At 35.4% G+C, this 15005-nt stretch overlaps 1 protein-coding gene across 1 annotated transcript; it reads left to right on the top strand.

Moving 5' to 3' along the window:
* The first annotated feature begins 4131 nt into the window (after positions 1-4131).
* LOC113325392 lies at positions 4132-6397 on the top strand. The gene is made up of 3 exons (XM_026573582.1): positions 4132-4286; positions 5821-5989; positions 6098-6397. Exons 2-3 carry the CDS (start codon positions 5822-5824, stop codon positions 6143-6145), a joined length of 216 nt encoding a protein of 71 aa, XP_026429367.1. The 5' UTR covers positions 4132-4286; position 5821; the 3' UTR covers positions 6146-6397.
* Positions 6398-15005: the final 8608 nt, after the last annotated feature.

The following is a 15005-nucleotide window of genomic DNA, read 5'->3' as shown; positions in this document are numbered from 1 at the left end:
CTCTAGGCAAGACATAGAAGAATTTTTGACTTCTTATTTTTCCGAGCTCTTTTCTGAAACTTCTAACAACTTAGACAATGAAATTTTCAAGCATGTCAAACCTTGGATCTCTTTAGAAGAAACCTCTGCTTTAACTGCAATTCCAAGTTCAGAGGAAATTTGGGATGTGGTTGAGAAATTAAAACCGAATAAAGCTCCAGGGCCTGACGGCTTCCCTGTGAGCTTTTTCAAACATAATTGGGAAATAGTTGGAACTCAACTAATCTCAATAGTTCAACATTTTTTTGGAAAAGGAAAACTCCACCCAGATTTAAATCAAACCTTTCTCTTCTTGATTCTTAAAGTTAAGAACCCAAAAACTTCTGCAGATTTCAGACCAATTGGTATGTGCAATACCCCTTATAAAGTCATAGCAAAATTGTTAGCCAATAGATTCAAAAATACTTTAGAAAAAATCATTTCGCCTCTGCAGTCTGCATTCCTCTCTTCTAGACAAATCTCTGACAACATTATTGTTGCTCATGAGATTGTCCATTCTATGAAGAAAAATAGGAAAAAAACAGGAAATATAGGAGTAAAAATAGATATGTCAAAGGCTTTCGATAGAGTAAATTGGAAATTATTAATTAAAACATTACAATCTTTTGATTTTTCAAAGCAATGGTGTAATTTAATTTTTCAATGCATCTCCACCTATTTTATTTCTGTCTTATTGAATGGCAGTCCATGTAAAGAATTTAAACCTTCTAGGGGGATCAGACAGGGAGATCCTTTATGTCCCTATCTATTTATTCTTTGTATGAAAGTATTTTCCAGGCTTATTTGTCACTTAGAAGTAAATAAACAAGTTCCATGTATAAAACTCGCACCAAAATCCCCACCTATTTCCCATTTGTTGTTCGCAGATGATCTTCTGCTATTCACTAAAGCTGGTCTACATAGTTGTAATAATCTACTAGAAGCCATAAATCAATTTAGTCACTCTTCAGGCAGGTCATAAATTTCAACAAATCAGGGTTATTTTTCATTAAAAAGGTTCATAGAAAGCATCAAGGCATAATCTCTAGGTAGATGAAAATAAAGAAAATTAACATTAAAGACACTTATCTAGGAGTGCCACTTTTTGTAGATAGGTTTAAATTGAAGTCATTCGATAACATTAAAGAGAAAATGGAGCTTAGATTCAAAAACTGGTTAGCTAAAGTCCTTTCTCAGTCTAGTAAGATTGTCCTAAACAAATCCATTCTCTCTAGTATGCTGATTTTCAGTGTGGGCTGCTTTGTTTTACCAAAAAAAAAAACTAAAAGAATTAACGACATTCAGATAGACTTCTGGTGGGGTAAAAACACTAATTCCAAAGGAATCTATATCAAATCTTTTGACTTCTTATGTAAACCCATCAATCAGGGAGGCTTGGGATTCAAAGAGGCTAATAAAGTTAATCAATCCATGATCAGTAGGATAGCTTGGAGATTAGTTAGCAGTCCAGATTATCTTTGGGCTAAAATTCTGAAGGGGAAATATTTCAAAAAAAACCGGTGCTTTACATTCCAAGAAGAAGTCTTCAGCTTCTTGGATATGGAAATACATATTAAAAGGCATTGAACACATTAAAAAGCACTCTTTCTGGGAAATAGGGAATGGTTTCTCTATAAACATTTGGAATGACAAATGGTTGCCCAATAGGGATCAACCTTTGATCAACTGTATTTCTTGTAACTCCAACTTAACACTTGTGTCTGACTTGATAAATCAAGACAAACAGAAGTGGAATAAATCTTTATTAATATCTCTTTTTGACAGATCCTTTAAGTCTCTGAAATCATGAACATTAGATTATATAGTTCAACTGATGGTAGGTTGAAAAAAGATAAACTAAGATGGTTGTTGACCAGAAATGGTGAATTTTCTGTAAAATCTTTGTATGCTAAGCTGTTAAATCCATTGGGATCAATTGCACCAGAAACTAAAAGATTTTGGCAAGGTCTATGGAACATGGACACATCTCAGAGAATCAAACTGTTTACATGGAAGTGTCTACAGGATACTTTACCAACAAGACAAAAACTAGGTTCACATCTGGATGTAGAAACACAGTGCATCTTCTGTCAACAAGCTGTAGAAACAACATATCATATTTTCTTTGAATGTGATTATGCTACAACGGTATGGAACTTGGCCCCAATGCCTATACAGGGAGCAATTTCTAACTCTGCAAACTCTTCTTTTTTGGAAAACTATAATGAATGGCTCAAAGGAGATACTAATTCTATTTCTATGGCATTAGCGGCAACCAAATGCTGGTTCATTTGGAAAGAGAGATGTCTTAGGGTCTTTGAAAAAAAGGAGAGAACACCAGCGCAACTTGCTACTGATATTCTTCGTCATTTTACATATTGGCATCCTCATAAATCTAGTATTAGTCATCACAAGCACAAGAAAAATACTGCAAGGAACATACATTGGATATTTCCTAGTAGAAACACCATCAAATTAAACTGTGATGCCTCATGGGTATAAAAAATACCAATGCAGGTTTTGGTTTTGTATTGCGTAATTGGCTAGGTACAGGAAAAGGAGCGGGAATGGGAGTTTGCAGAGCATCAATAGCAGAAGAAGCAGAAGCTCTAGCTCATCTGCACACAACAAATTGGGCCATAGAAAACAACTTGCAGAATCTGGTCATAGAAGGAGACAACCAAGTGACTATTAGTTTTTTACAAGGCAAAGAAGTTTCAGTTCAGTGGCAAAGCTTAGCAATTTTAGAAGAAGTTCAGCTGCAAAACTAGAGTTTTTTTTGGGATTTCAACATGTAGACAAGCGTGCTAACAAGGTTGCTGATTTTCTAGCAAAAAAAAGGAAGAAAAGAAGATCAAGCATATTCCTGGTTTTATTATGTACCTTTGTTTTTAATTCCTTCAATAACTTTTGACACTGTCAAAGCTCAAAACAGTTGTAATTTAAGTTATGTTGTACTCTTATTAGATGAATTCAGTCATCGGCGGAATAAATCATTATGATTTGATTCCAAATGAGCCTGAATCATAGGATTAACCTTATGACGTTGGTAATATAATCTATTTTCCAAAAAAAAAAAAGGTTACATATTTTGGTTTGGAAGTGAGGATACCCAAGTTCCATGAAGTTGTTACATCAATCTTACTAAACTTGGCTGTTAAAATTCTACCGTATCTGTACCCAAAGTCGGCTCCGGATCTCCTGTCCCCCTTTCCCGTATCCCCCATGTCCCTCCAATTATAATCGAACACATGTCAACAGAATTATTACCTCATCAACGCTGTTACCACTGACGTTAGGTATATTCCACTATTTAATTTGTGCATCTTCATCCTTACGTTTGGGATTTGATTATTGTGACAATATTAAAGATTTTGAGATTTTTTTTCCTTTAATTATCAGAAAATGGTAGAGATCTCAAGGTGTAGGGGAAACAAAAAATTTACTAATCCACAGAGTTTAGCCTTCAATCAGACTACCAAATGACATATCGATTAGTAACTACTAGATCCCTGATCATAAAAGAACTGTAAGTCTGTAATTAATGGTGATACAAGATTATCGATCGTACATATATAGACTAATATGCAGTTACGATTCCATAATTATTTTTTGTAAGTGTGAAAAAGTGAAGGAGTTAGACTCCAATTTCTGTTCAATTAGTAAGGATCTAATGTCGGAAGCAAAGAGCGACGACAATTTAGAGAATTGAATTCAGAGAACAGAAAAAATTCAAACTACCCTCCCCCTGCATTTATTTGCCACATCGAAACTCCTATTGTCATGGAGGAACCACTATCCTATTCTCAGTAATATTTTAGACTGTATGTCTAGAAAATACATTTTCATCCCTTCTTCTCCATTGTTATTCAAAATCAGTCAAAAGATGGAAAAATTAATTATGAATTTATGATCAAAAATACTTTATTACAGATAACATTTCGTTTTTGAAAGATAACGGAGTAATATTTGGTGAGTATTTTTAAGACAAGTGTCTGTATTATGATTGGTGGTACACGAGGGTATAGAGAAACCAGGGACAGGGGATCCCGACCCCCCAAAGTCTTACTAGTCGGAGATGTCGGATATCGGCTTAAGGGTAATTAGGGTAATAGAAAAAGTGGTAGTTTTGTAATTTGTGGTGACTCTCGTCTTCTATAAACAAAGCCATTTTCCTCCATTTCGACCTTGGAAGAAGAAAATCATTTATCTGTCTGTTCTGAAAACCCTAGTCCATATTCAAATTTCCATCGCGTTGGATTTTCAAGGTAAATAACATCTGAAAATCGTTCTCTTATGAATAATCCATATCTATATCTGTTAAAAGAGATCTGATTAGGGTTTTGTTTTCTAGGTAATTTTTTATTTCTTCTCAATTATATCGTCTTCGATTTTGTGTGTGAATTTCGCATAATTTAGAGAACTTACGTTCGTGTTTGTTGCTTTTCCATATATATCGGATCTTGTGTTTCGACCTGATTCTGTGATTCTAATCTTGTACATGTGGGTGGAATTTTTGAATCCTTAATAAGTTTATCAGATTAAGATTCTGGGGTTGTCACCATGTTAATAGACTACATGAGTGAACCAAAAATAAGCACCTAGGTTACAAGACCCACGGGCGCTAAATGAGATTCAATTTTGTCATTTTACTGTTTCTTCCCATTTAACCATAAGATCTTTCAATCTGATGATGCCTTCCTGTATGCGAGAAGGGTGTGACCAGTGTAAAATACTAGCGTTCGCTTCATTTATGAATTGTTGTATGGTTTTTTCCTTTGCAATTTCCTAGATTATAGAAAAAAGGTGAATGCTCCAAATAAGTCTCCTTTTTGAGACGAGATACTAAGTGCCGTTTCATTCAAATCCTTATTTGCATTTACCCTGTGCCCAGTGATCACTTCCAATCCCTGCCTTTCTATGTGCAATGCAATAGTAAATGATTAAATGACTCCAGTTTTGCTCAAGCTACATCTGTTCACTGTTGCATCACCATATCAGACTGTGGTGTACCAACCAAGTGAAGAAACTCACTTTGGGTCACCATATCAAACTGTTATGTAGGCTCCTCCCACCACACCACACCCAGTAAAAAAAACCATTTCTGAATGAGCTAAGTCATGAGAGGACAATACTGGTTAGTTTCATTACAGGTTGAACTGTAAATCTTTTGTTTCATTGAAACTTCTATGTCATTTTTTTATTTTTGAGGTTGAAAACCAAAAAAATCGTTCATAGCAGCTTATAGTAATATATTAGGTTATTTCCTTTTATAGTTTGAACATTGTGAGGGGGCAAGGAAGGTTGCCTGTTAATCTGTTTGGTAAGTGTCTCAAGGACATCTCCCTGTTGAAACCATTGGGTTTGAATCCCACTTTTGTCGAATATAACCACTAACCTGCTTGCTTCCAAAGAGTACTTCTAAGAAATGGAATTGTTACAATTTCGCGGTTACTGCTGTTTTATTAACTTTCATAGTCGTCTACCCTTTATTCTCCTAGGGATCTTTTGTTTCGGAATATGTAATTCTGCCTACTGAGTGATCCTGCTAGTATAATTGTACCTTTTCCCCCCTTAAGATGTCTACTAGAAACTTTGTTCCTTTCTTAACATGGATAGATATGTCAAATCAGAGTTGTTTGTACAACCTTGATATTCTGCTACTTCTGATTGGGAACTTTAGATTCCTGCAACACATGAATGAGCAATTGGTGGTTGATGTTTGGTGTCAGTTCCAGCTCGTTTTCTATGGCTTGACTTGCTTACTTCTTTTGTATCATGTTATGTTGAAATACCATGCAGGATGGCACTGACAGATGCCGAAGCCCCCTTTAGGCCCAGAGAGCTTCTTCTAGAGAAGCAAAAGCTTTTCCAGAGCATTCAAAAACACACACATCTCAAAGGGAGATATGATAAGCTCACTTCAGTCGCTATCCCACTTGGATTGGCAATTGCTTGCGGAGGCATGATTGTAAGTTTGTTCTGTTGATTTGCAGTTTTTTGGTGCTTTTACTGTGATAAATGGATTTATCTAGTCATTGTCCATTTTTTCACTGGAATTGTTATATGTTTTGCATAGGCTCAAGGGATTTACAATATGTCTCATGGGATTGGGAAGAAGGAATGAAGATACATCCTTGTCTGGCAGGAAAGACATTGCTTGGTGCTGAAGAACTTCATGTGCATTTGGATTGCAATGTAGATTTTTTTTAATGTTTTGTTGATTTCATATCCAAATAATGACATGGTGTTGAACTACAAATGCGAATCAAATTTATGTCTTGTTGGTGTTTTTGGATGCCCCATAGGGCTCATCATACATTTACATGATTAAGAATGTTTGTTGATCAGTTTTCGTGAATGAGGCAATCTTTACTTACTATGTCAGCAAATAAAAGGCAGTAACTTACATAGATAGTTCTATTCATTTGACTGAGGTGCATCAGCATGGGGTTCTATCCTCTCTTAGACCGGGTCTTATGGAGATGCCCAACCTCTTCCCAAATGCCTTTACACATCAGCATGGGAAGAGCCTAGCCCCAGCGCTAATTCCTTATTTTTTCCGTGGACGGACAATGGATAGCCGTTTTTGATAGAGAAAACTTTTTTCCGTGGACGGACAATGGATAGCCGTTTTTGATAGAGAAAACGAAAACGGATAATGATCTGCCGTTTCATGAAAAAAGGACAATCATTCTCCGTATTGATGATAATCCATTTGACTGGTCAACAATAGTTGACCCAGATAAATTTCTCTCTATTAGTATATGAACCAGTCCGGGACTAAGAGTTCCATTAATAAAAACCATCTCATCAAGAGTTTTACTGAGACACATCCCAATTGTAAGCCTTCAGATTAGATCAACAATTGAATATTCAACAGCAAAACAAAGAACCCTAGAAAAGAAATCCACAAAAAGCATAAAACAGACATAAAGCCTAATATCAATCAACTTAACTAATGAATTGATGATGATTATCATCACATTTGCAGAGATGGATTACTTCCGGTGTACAGAGTAGGGTTAGTAAATTAGTTTTGTCTTCATAGGGTTACAAAACAATCAAGGAATCGGTTTGGTTGGTTACAGTTCATCAACTCTGGTGACATTAGTTGCCTGCCCTAGAAGTTCCCGGGCTTCATTAGCACCCGTTTTATCGGTTGTGAATGGGACAATTTCGTTAATGCAAGAAGGTACTGTATCTGGTGATATTTACTGCTTAAATCATCGTATTTTCACCATTTCATAGATTGCTTCTTTTCTTATTAGGAGGTTGTGTGATAAAGATAATTTCCATTTTGAATACACACAGAGATAAAATATGTGTTCTTGCTTGCAGAAGATAATGTTCATCTTGAAACGAAAATATAGTTATTTGGTTTTGTAAAAGGTCAAACAACAGATGATAGTGAACCGTTTTTCCTGAAAATGGGTAATGATCGGCCGGTTTCAATGACTAGAATGATTAATGGCCAGCCGTTTTTACCTTTTTTAGAACGGCTAACCATTGCCTGTGTCCGGAGTCTTCTCGTTGGGATTCCCGTATATTAGGGAAGGCTTGTGGGAAGAGGGGCTTTAGGTGACGGCTTTTTCTTTTGGGAAGACCTTGGGCATCTCCATAAGACCCAGTTTTAGAAAATGTCTCCTGGTGGTGCTTATTACTCTGTATTCTACCCTTGCTCTATCCCTATCTTTATGAGCTATTGATAATATGGTTCCAGGCAAAAACTCTATGTTGTGATTAAAAGCTAAATCAGTCTCGATTTCTAGAGCTTCTGGCCCCACCAGAAAATATTTATATCAATAAGAAATTTATGTTTTTTCACACCACTAGTATTTCATCCTAGAACACCATCGAATACTAGACCTATAAAAAATGAGACTTGCATCTCATTCATCGGAGTTTATTTTCCTTCTGCTACTACACACAATAACTAACCAAGAATCTCTCATGTTACAAACTAAATCTTGATCACCAATGGTTTATCAAAACAGTGGTAGGAGACGTGGTGCGAATGTCAATCCTACACCATCTTTATCAAGAGATCAAGCACGTTACAATCGATATACTTATGTATAAACATATGCAGTAGAAGAAAATAATCCAAATAAACAACAAATTATGTCTACTGAATAAGGTATTGTTAGGGTTTTCTGTTGTGGCTAAAAGTTGTGATTCATAATTAAACTGTCTTTTTTAGGGTTTTTTTTTCCTGTTTAGTTATGCTAACTTTATTTATGCTAAATAACAAGAACCCTAAATAATAAGAGCGTATTATGCTAGCTTTCTTTATGTAACATGTTTGTACTATGTATATAATGTAGGAGGACAGAAGTAAATTTGGTATAGCATAAGTTGATTGGACATGTGTTACTATGTATAGTGAAAAACCGGGGGTACAACAATCACGTCCAACTTTTTTGTTCTGTAACCTGTATGGACTAAGCCTTAATGATACTCAATTAAGGAACAATATTAAATAGCTTTGTCTCTTTCTCTACACAATCAGTCGTTAGAAGAAACAAGTCTGTAAACTTGATTATAACGTGAGAGTACTTGGACGATCTCAAAAATCAATATCCAAGTTCAATCAAGTCTTATCCAAGTTCAATATTCCGAGAGTTACAACTTAATGATACTCAATTAAGGAACAATATTAAATAGCTTTGTCTCTTTCTCTACACAATCAGTCGTTAGAAGAAACGAGTCTGTAAACTTGATTATAACGTGAGAGTACTTGGACGATCTCAAAAATCAATATCCAAGTTAAATCAAGTCTTATCCAACAAACAAATAAGGATTTATCAACTATGATTGATATAACGCACAACTTGTGATATTTCAATTATATAAACAAAACATAATGCGGAAAACAAATAACACAGACACCAGAAATTTTGTTAACGAGGAAACCGCAAATGCAGAAAAATCCCGGGACCTAGTTCAGATTTGAACATCAAACTGTATTGATCCATTACAGACTCTTCGGTTTGGAATGTAGTTGAGCCCGAACCCAATCTCACACTGATTCAGGTACAATCACACTCCTTGCGCCTCTTGAATCCCATCAGGACTCTGCGAAATTGATTCCCCTATATGACGTTCTTTACAGCCTAGAAATTGGTTCAACCCAAAGAAAAATACTTATAAACCAATTTGTCTCCCACAGATGAGTCTATTCTGATTTCCGCTTAGATCAAAGATCAAGGTGAAATAGGAAATAGGAAATCAATTGAAATAAGCACAAAGTTATGACTCTTGAAGAGCAGCATAGATTATTATTCACCTCACAATAACTTAACTAATAGATAAAAATTTTATTGTGGAATCCAAAAGTCTGAGACGAAGAACTTTGTGATTTCTTTATATCTTACCTATCGGAGATAAACTCGAGATAACTCAAAAACGAGGTAAACTCAAAAAGATATAAGAGTAACATCAGGATACACGAACTATCAAAGATAAAATAATCGGACTTGGCTTCACGAATCTCAAGCGAACTCTTTAAGTCGTCAACCTAATTATGTTTCACAGAAAAATATGGAAACCTAGGTTAAGAGAGAATCGAATCTAGTTTGCAACTAGCACACACAAAAGTGTCGGGATTGAATTTCACAGATACAAGAGCTTCTCTTTATATATACTTTCAAGATCAGAGGTTGCATACGATTTTAGTTGAGATAGCTTTGTAATCAGCAAACAACATTCACCGTTAAATGAAATTATGACTTGAGATTCAAGCTAAGATAGCTTATAAAATAAGCAATCATATCCACCATTATTTGGTTTAGCTTGAATTTCACACAAATGAAATATACAATCTTAGATAAGGATGAACCGTACCTAGACATGTACAATGAGTAGGCTCAATAACGGTTAAGCAAAGTTAGCCATATGAACGTAATAAGCTTTTTGTCATTTACGTAATAAACTTTAGATTCAATATGATAATCAGCCAAAACTTAATCGACGATCAAATATATATCTAACATGTGTTTATGAAAGAGTTATTCACATGCTCGATATCTCATAGAAATATTTTCGAATGCATCTGAATATATTCAACTGGGTAAGTACGCATACTGGGTATGTGCATTACATCCAGTTCGTGAGTTGTAATGCTAAGGTATGCATACTAGGTATGTGTACCCTCACGACAGTTACAGTTCATGGACTTGTATGCACATTACTACACATACTCCCCTGAGTTCACAAGCACAAACGTTTTGGTATGCATACTGAGTATGTGTACCATGGTGTCTTTAGCGGAACATAAACTGACTAGTACGTGTACTGAGTACGCATACTAAAGTTCCGGACCTTCCCTAGTCTCTCCGTTACATGTGATGAGTATGCATACTACAACTTCGGACCCATCACAGTTATGCTAGTACATGTACTAGGTACGCATACTGAAGTTCCGGACCCAAAATAGTTTCGCCAGTACGTGTACTAGGTACGCATACTGTCCTATATCTAGAATTAAGTATTTCTGTAAAACTCTTGATAATTGATTTAACACATCCTTGGAAGACGACAATGGTAATCTCACATGTAGCACTTGTTCAAAGTAATTCTCAAATGATTACTTAATCAATACGAAACATCCCAAGTTAACATTAGAAGAGTGTCTCACACAGATCATATAAAATGTTTAAGGTTATTTTCACAGGATTTAAATGAATCAATTCGAAACATTCCTGAGTAATGATAATCTCAAACATATCATTGTTCAAGGCTATTTTCAATTGATCGTCTTCAACAATAAATTGTTCGGATGACATATATCTTTACTCATATTTCGAGAAATATATTTGGAATAAACACAGCTCGAAATTTTCATTGTGCGATAATTTAAAGTCTACTTATTCATACGACTTAGTCTCTTTATAGTCAATAGGATATAATATATATGAGTGAATAGATGTGAAAAGGCGGGGGTCTAACAACGACACCCAATATTTCATTTCGGCAATCAGTATGGACTAACTCCAATATATTCCAAAGAGAACCAACTAGACAGTCAGACTCAATCAAGAAAAATATATCCAGGAGTTTTATCTTTGTTTATCAATGTTATCAGCAAATCAAATAGATAGAAATCCGCGAGCCCGATTATTATGAGAAACAACTCGGATGGTACCAAAGACCAATATCCAAGCATCAATCAATTTCAATCAACAACCAAAGGTTGGATTTACCAATTGATTTAACTACGCACAACCTGTGATATTTCAATTATATAAAAATATAATGCGGAAAAGAAATAACACAGACACCGGAATTTTTGTTAACGAGGAAGACGCAAATGCAGAAAAACCCCGGGACCTAGTCCAGATTTGAACACCACACTGTATTAAGCCGCTACAGATTCTAGCCTACTACAAGTTAACTTCAGACTGGAATGTAGTTGAGCCCTAACCAATCTCACACTGATTAAGGTACAGTCGCGTTCCTTACGCCTCTGAATCCCATCAGGACTCTACGCACTCGCTTCCGTTAGCTGATCTCACCCACAACTAAGAGTTGTTACGACCCAAAGTCGAAGACTTGATAAACAAATCTGTCTCACACAAAAAAGTCTATTGAATAGATAAATCTGTCTCCCACAGAAATACCTACGAGCTTTTGTTCCGCCTTTTGATTAATCAAGGTGAACAGGAACCAATTGATACACCGGACTTATATTCCCGAAGAACAGCCTAGAATATCAATCACCTCACAATAATCTTAATCGTATGGTAGCGAAACAAGATATTGTGGAATCACAAACGATGAGACAAAGATGTTTGTGACTACTTTTTATCTTACCTATCAGAGATTAAATCTCGACCAAATCTTAGAGAAGGTAGTACTTAATACAATAGAACAAAGTAAAATCAGAACACGTAACTACAGAGAAAATAGTTGGGTCTGGCTTCAGAATCCCAATGAAGTCTTTAAGTCGTTAACCTATGATGGTTTTAGGAAAAACCTAGGTTAAAGGAGAATCAAATAGTCTTCAAATAAGGGTTTGAAATCAATGCTACGTTGGTAACAAAGCATTCAATATTCATTGTTATATAAAAACCTGATTAGATTCTAGCTAATATCCTTTAGTCGTTAGATTGAACTTAGCTTGTTACACACAAATTAAATGTGCCTTCATTTATATATGGGTAACCATACCTAAACGTGTACACATGGTTGGCTCAACAATAGTTAACCGAAGTTAGCCATATGAACACTTTCATATCAACCTTGTTCATCTTAATCACAACTAGTTCAAATGACTCAAATGAAACTAGTTATAGAGTTGTTCAATTGTTTATATTCACATATAAGTATACAAGACACAATTGAAGCAAAATCAAATTTTGATTCACTCGAATCAATTCGTGAAATTTATATCCACGGTTTGCAAAGATTTCATTCCTTATTATATAAATGTATTTGTTCATGAAAAAACCGATTTTAGAACTTAACCCGCTCAAGTATGCAAACGGGTACGCATACTTAGAGTTACAGACTTGGTTTATCCACCGGTATGCGAACAAGTACGCATACTGTCGTTGACGACTGAACTCAGTTGATTTAGTATGCAAACGGGTAAACATACTAAATTCTTGGACTTGAACTGTTAAGCGAGTAAGCATACGGGTATGCATAATAAGTTCCCGGGCTTCAACTGTTAAACCAGTACGCATACGGGTATGCATACTATGGTTCCCGGACTTGGAGTAACTTCCAATAGTTAGCATACAAGTACGCATATTGTGTTATATCCGATCAATGGTTAATCGTTCTAAACTCCCATTTCAATCATTGAAACATTCTTGGAAGACGGGAATAGCTGTCTCACACAAACTATTAGCTTCGAAGCAATTTTCAAGTGATCGAATGATTAATACGTAACATTCCGAGTCTACATCAAATGACTGTCTCACACAAATCATGTAAAATGTTACCAGGCGATTTTCACATGATCGTCTTTTGACTTTCGTCAAGAATAAAAGATGAACTTGGTTAATGTGAAAGCTTACCAACACATATTTCGAGAAATATGTAAGCGGGTTAAACTCAGCTCGAAATATCAAATGTGTATAAAGTAAAGTCTATATAGCTATACGACTTTTGTCTCAATAGGAGATAAAATATAAATATACTTCTGAGTGATAGATGAGTTCAAGTCTCCACATACCTTTTGTTGATGAAGTTCCACAATCTCCCCTTAGTAGTTCTTCGTCTTCAATCGATGAACGTCGTGAAGTCTAAAGCTCAACTACACATTCTATCATAATCCGAGACATAGCTATAAGTAGACTAGAAATCAAGACTTATAGTTCTGACAACTAAACTTGACAAACAAGCTTGAGATAGAAATGCTTGCGAGTTCGACCGAGCAATGCTCTAACAATCTTCCCCTTTGTCAATTTCAGCGACAAAACTATCAATACATATGGATTACAAAATAAATAAACTTTGTAGCTTCTCATCCAAATGCTTGATTTCCTTAGTTCTTCAACATTACTCGAAATCTTCGTCACTTCCAAGTACTCAAGTGATTCTGAACGTGTTCAACTCAAAATCATAGTTGTTGAAGATCCGTAGCAATAGCAATAAGAAAACCATTGTTCTCAATTATTTTTATACAGTGTCATAGTATTGTTACACAGTATCAAAGTTCAATTGGATCATAACTTTGAAAATAATACTATGGTGGCAAGTATCACTCCCCCTTAGTCAATACTTCATCTCACAATGAAAACCACTCCCCCTTACATAATGGTCCGTAAACCATATGTATTTGTAGTGTGAACTACATAATAATTCTACCCCTTTTCGTCAATATAAATTAGCAAAGGTATGAAAACTAGCGGTATCATAATGAAATTCTCATAGAGATACTTCATGACTAAAAAGAGAACATATCAACTTTGTTTCGATGATTTCACATAGTCAAAACTTTGTGTATTCATCAAGGAGTTTATAAAGATACAAGAAAACTCCTACAATATTCCACAGCCGCACTCCCCACAAAGATTTGGCAATTAAGCACAAGTTCAATTAAGAACTCTCCCCCATAAAATGTCATTCCCGAAAGAACAACAAGAGCGACCTTACTTTTACAAGAAAAGAAGGATTTCTTTGGACATTAACACATGAAACATGAATTTGTATCCAGAAAACTCAATTAAATTAACCACAAAGGAACCTCAATGATTAATTTAATCGAAAATGCTCAACATAAGAGAACTTACGGAGCCATACAATACTTTCACATAGAAGTGGATCAGGGAAAGATCAATACTGCGGAATATAGAAAGATTCATTATATTTTTCATCAATATTTTCATAGTCACACAATAGACTTACCAGGGGTTAGTCCACTGGTGAGTTGGGGGGAGTTTTATGTATTTTGAATCTTGGGGATTTTGAGGGAGTGTAAGAGAGTATAGGGAGTTTGAGACAGTTTGGTGTTTTGAGTGTAGGGTGTTTGAGAGACTCCCAAAATCTCTACTCTCTTGAGAGATTTGTAGTGAGGCAAAAATACACTGTAAACTCCCCAGAACCCCCCAAAACAAACCAACTCCCTATCATTCTAGTTTTTACCACTAACAGGGATTTCAAGAGTTTCTTTCAAACTCCCTCACAGCTAACGAGGTTTTCTAGGGAGTTTGGGAGACTCTTCTAAACTCTCCCACGACTAACGGGGATTTTGAGAGACTCTTTCAAACTCGCTCACGACTAACAGGTAAAAATTGAACTACACTTAACTCCCCCGAGGATTAACCCCCTGTTAATCTTTGCAATTCAAAAGTTCATTCTATTTTTCATCACTATTTACATAATGACACAATAGACTTAACTTTTGACATATATGGGACAATCATAGTTCACGGAAGCAAACATACATATCCCAAAATTTACAATATATAAAACCAATAAAGATAAATACTGCAAAATCATCCTCCAAATAAACTTAAGAATTTAAATAAATAAAT

Source organism: Papaver somniferum, chromosome 11 (genome assembly GCF_003573695.1).
Source record: "Papaver somniferum cultivar HN1 chromosome 11, ASM357369v1, whole genome shotgun sequence".
NCBI classification, from domain to species: domain Eukaryota; kingdom Viridiplantae; phylum Streptophyta; class Magnoliopsida; order Ranunculales; family Papaveraceae; genus Papaver; species Papaver somniferum.
This window is presented reverse-complemented; position numbering and strand designations above follow the sequence as displayed.

Bases quoted from the DNA above. Each gene is read 5' to 3' on its own strand.
- LOC113325392 (XM_026573582.1), top strand. From the start codon at position 5,822: ATGGCACTGACAGATGCCGAAGCCCCCTTTAGGCCCAGAGAGCTTCTT. The intron at 5,990-6,097 runs GTAAGTTTGTTC...TGTTTTGCATAG, and splicing joins TTGCTTGCGGAGGCATGATT to GCTCAAGGGATTTACAATAT.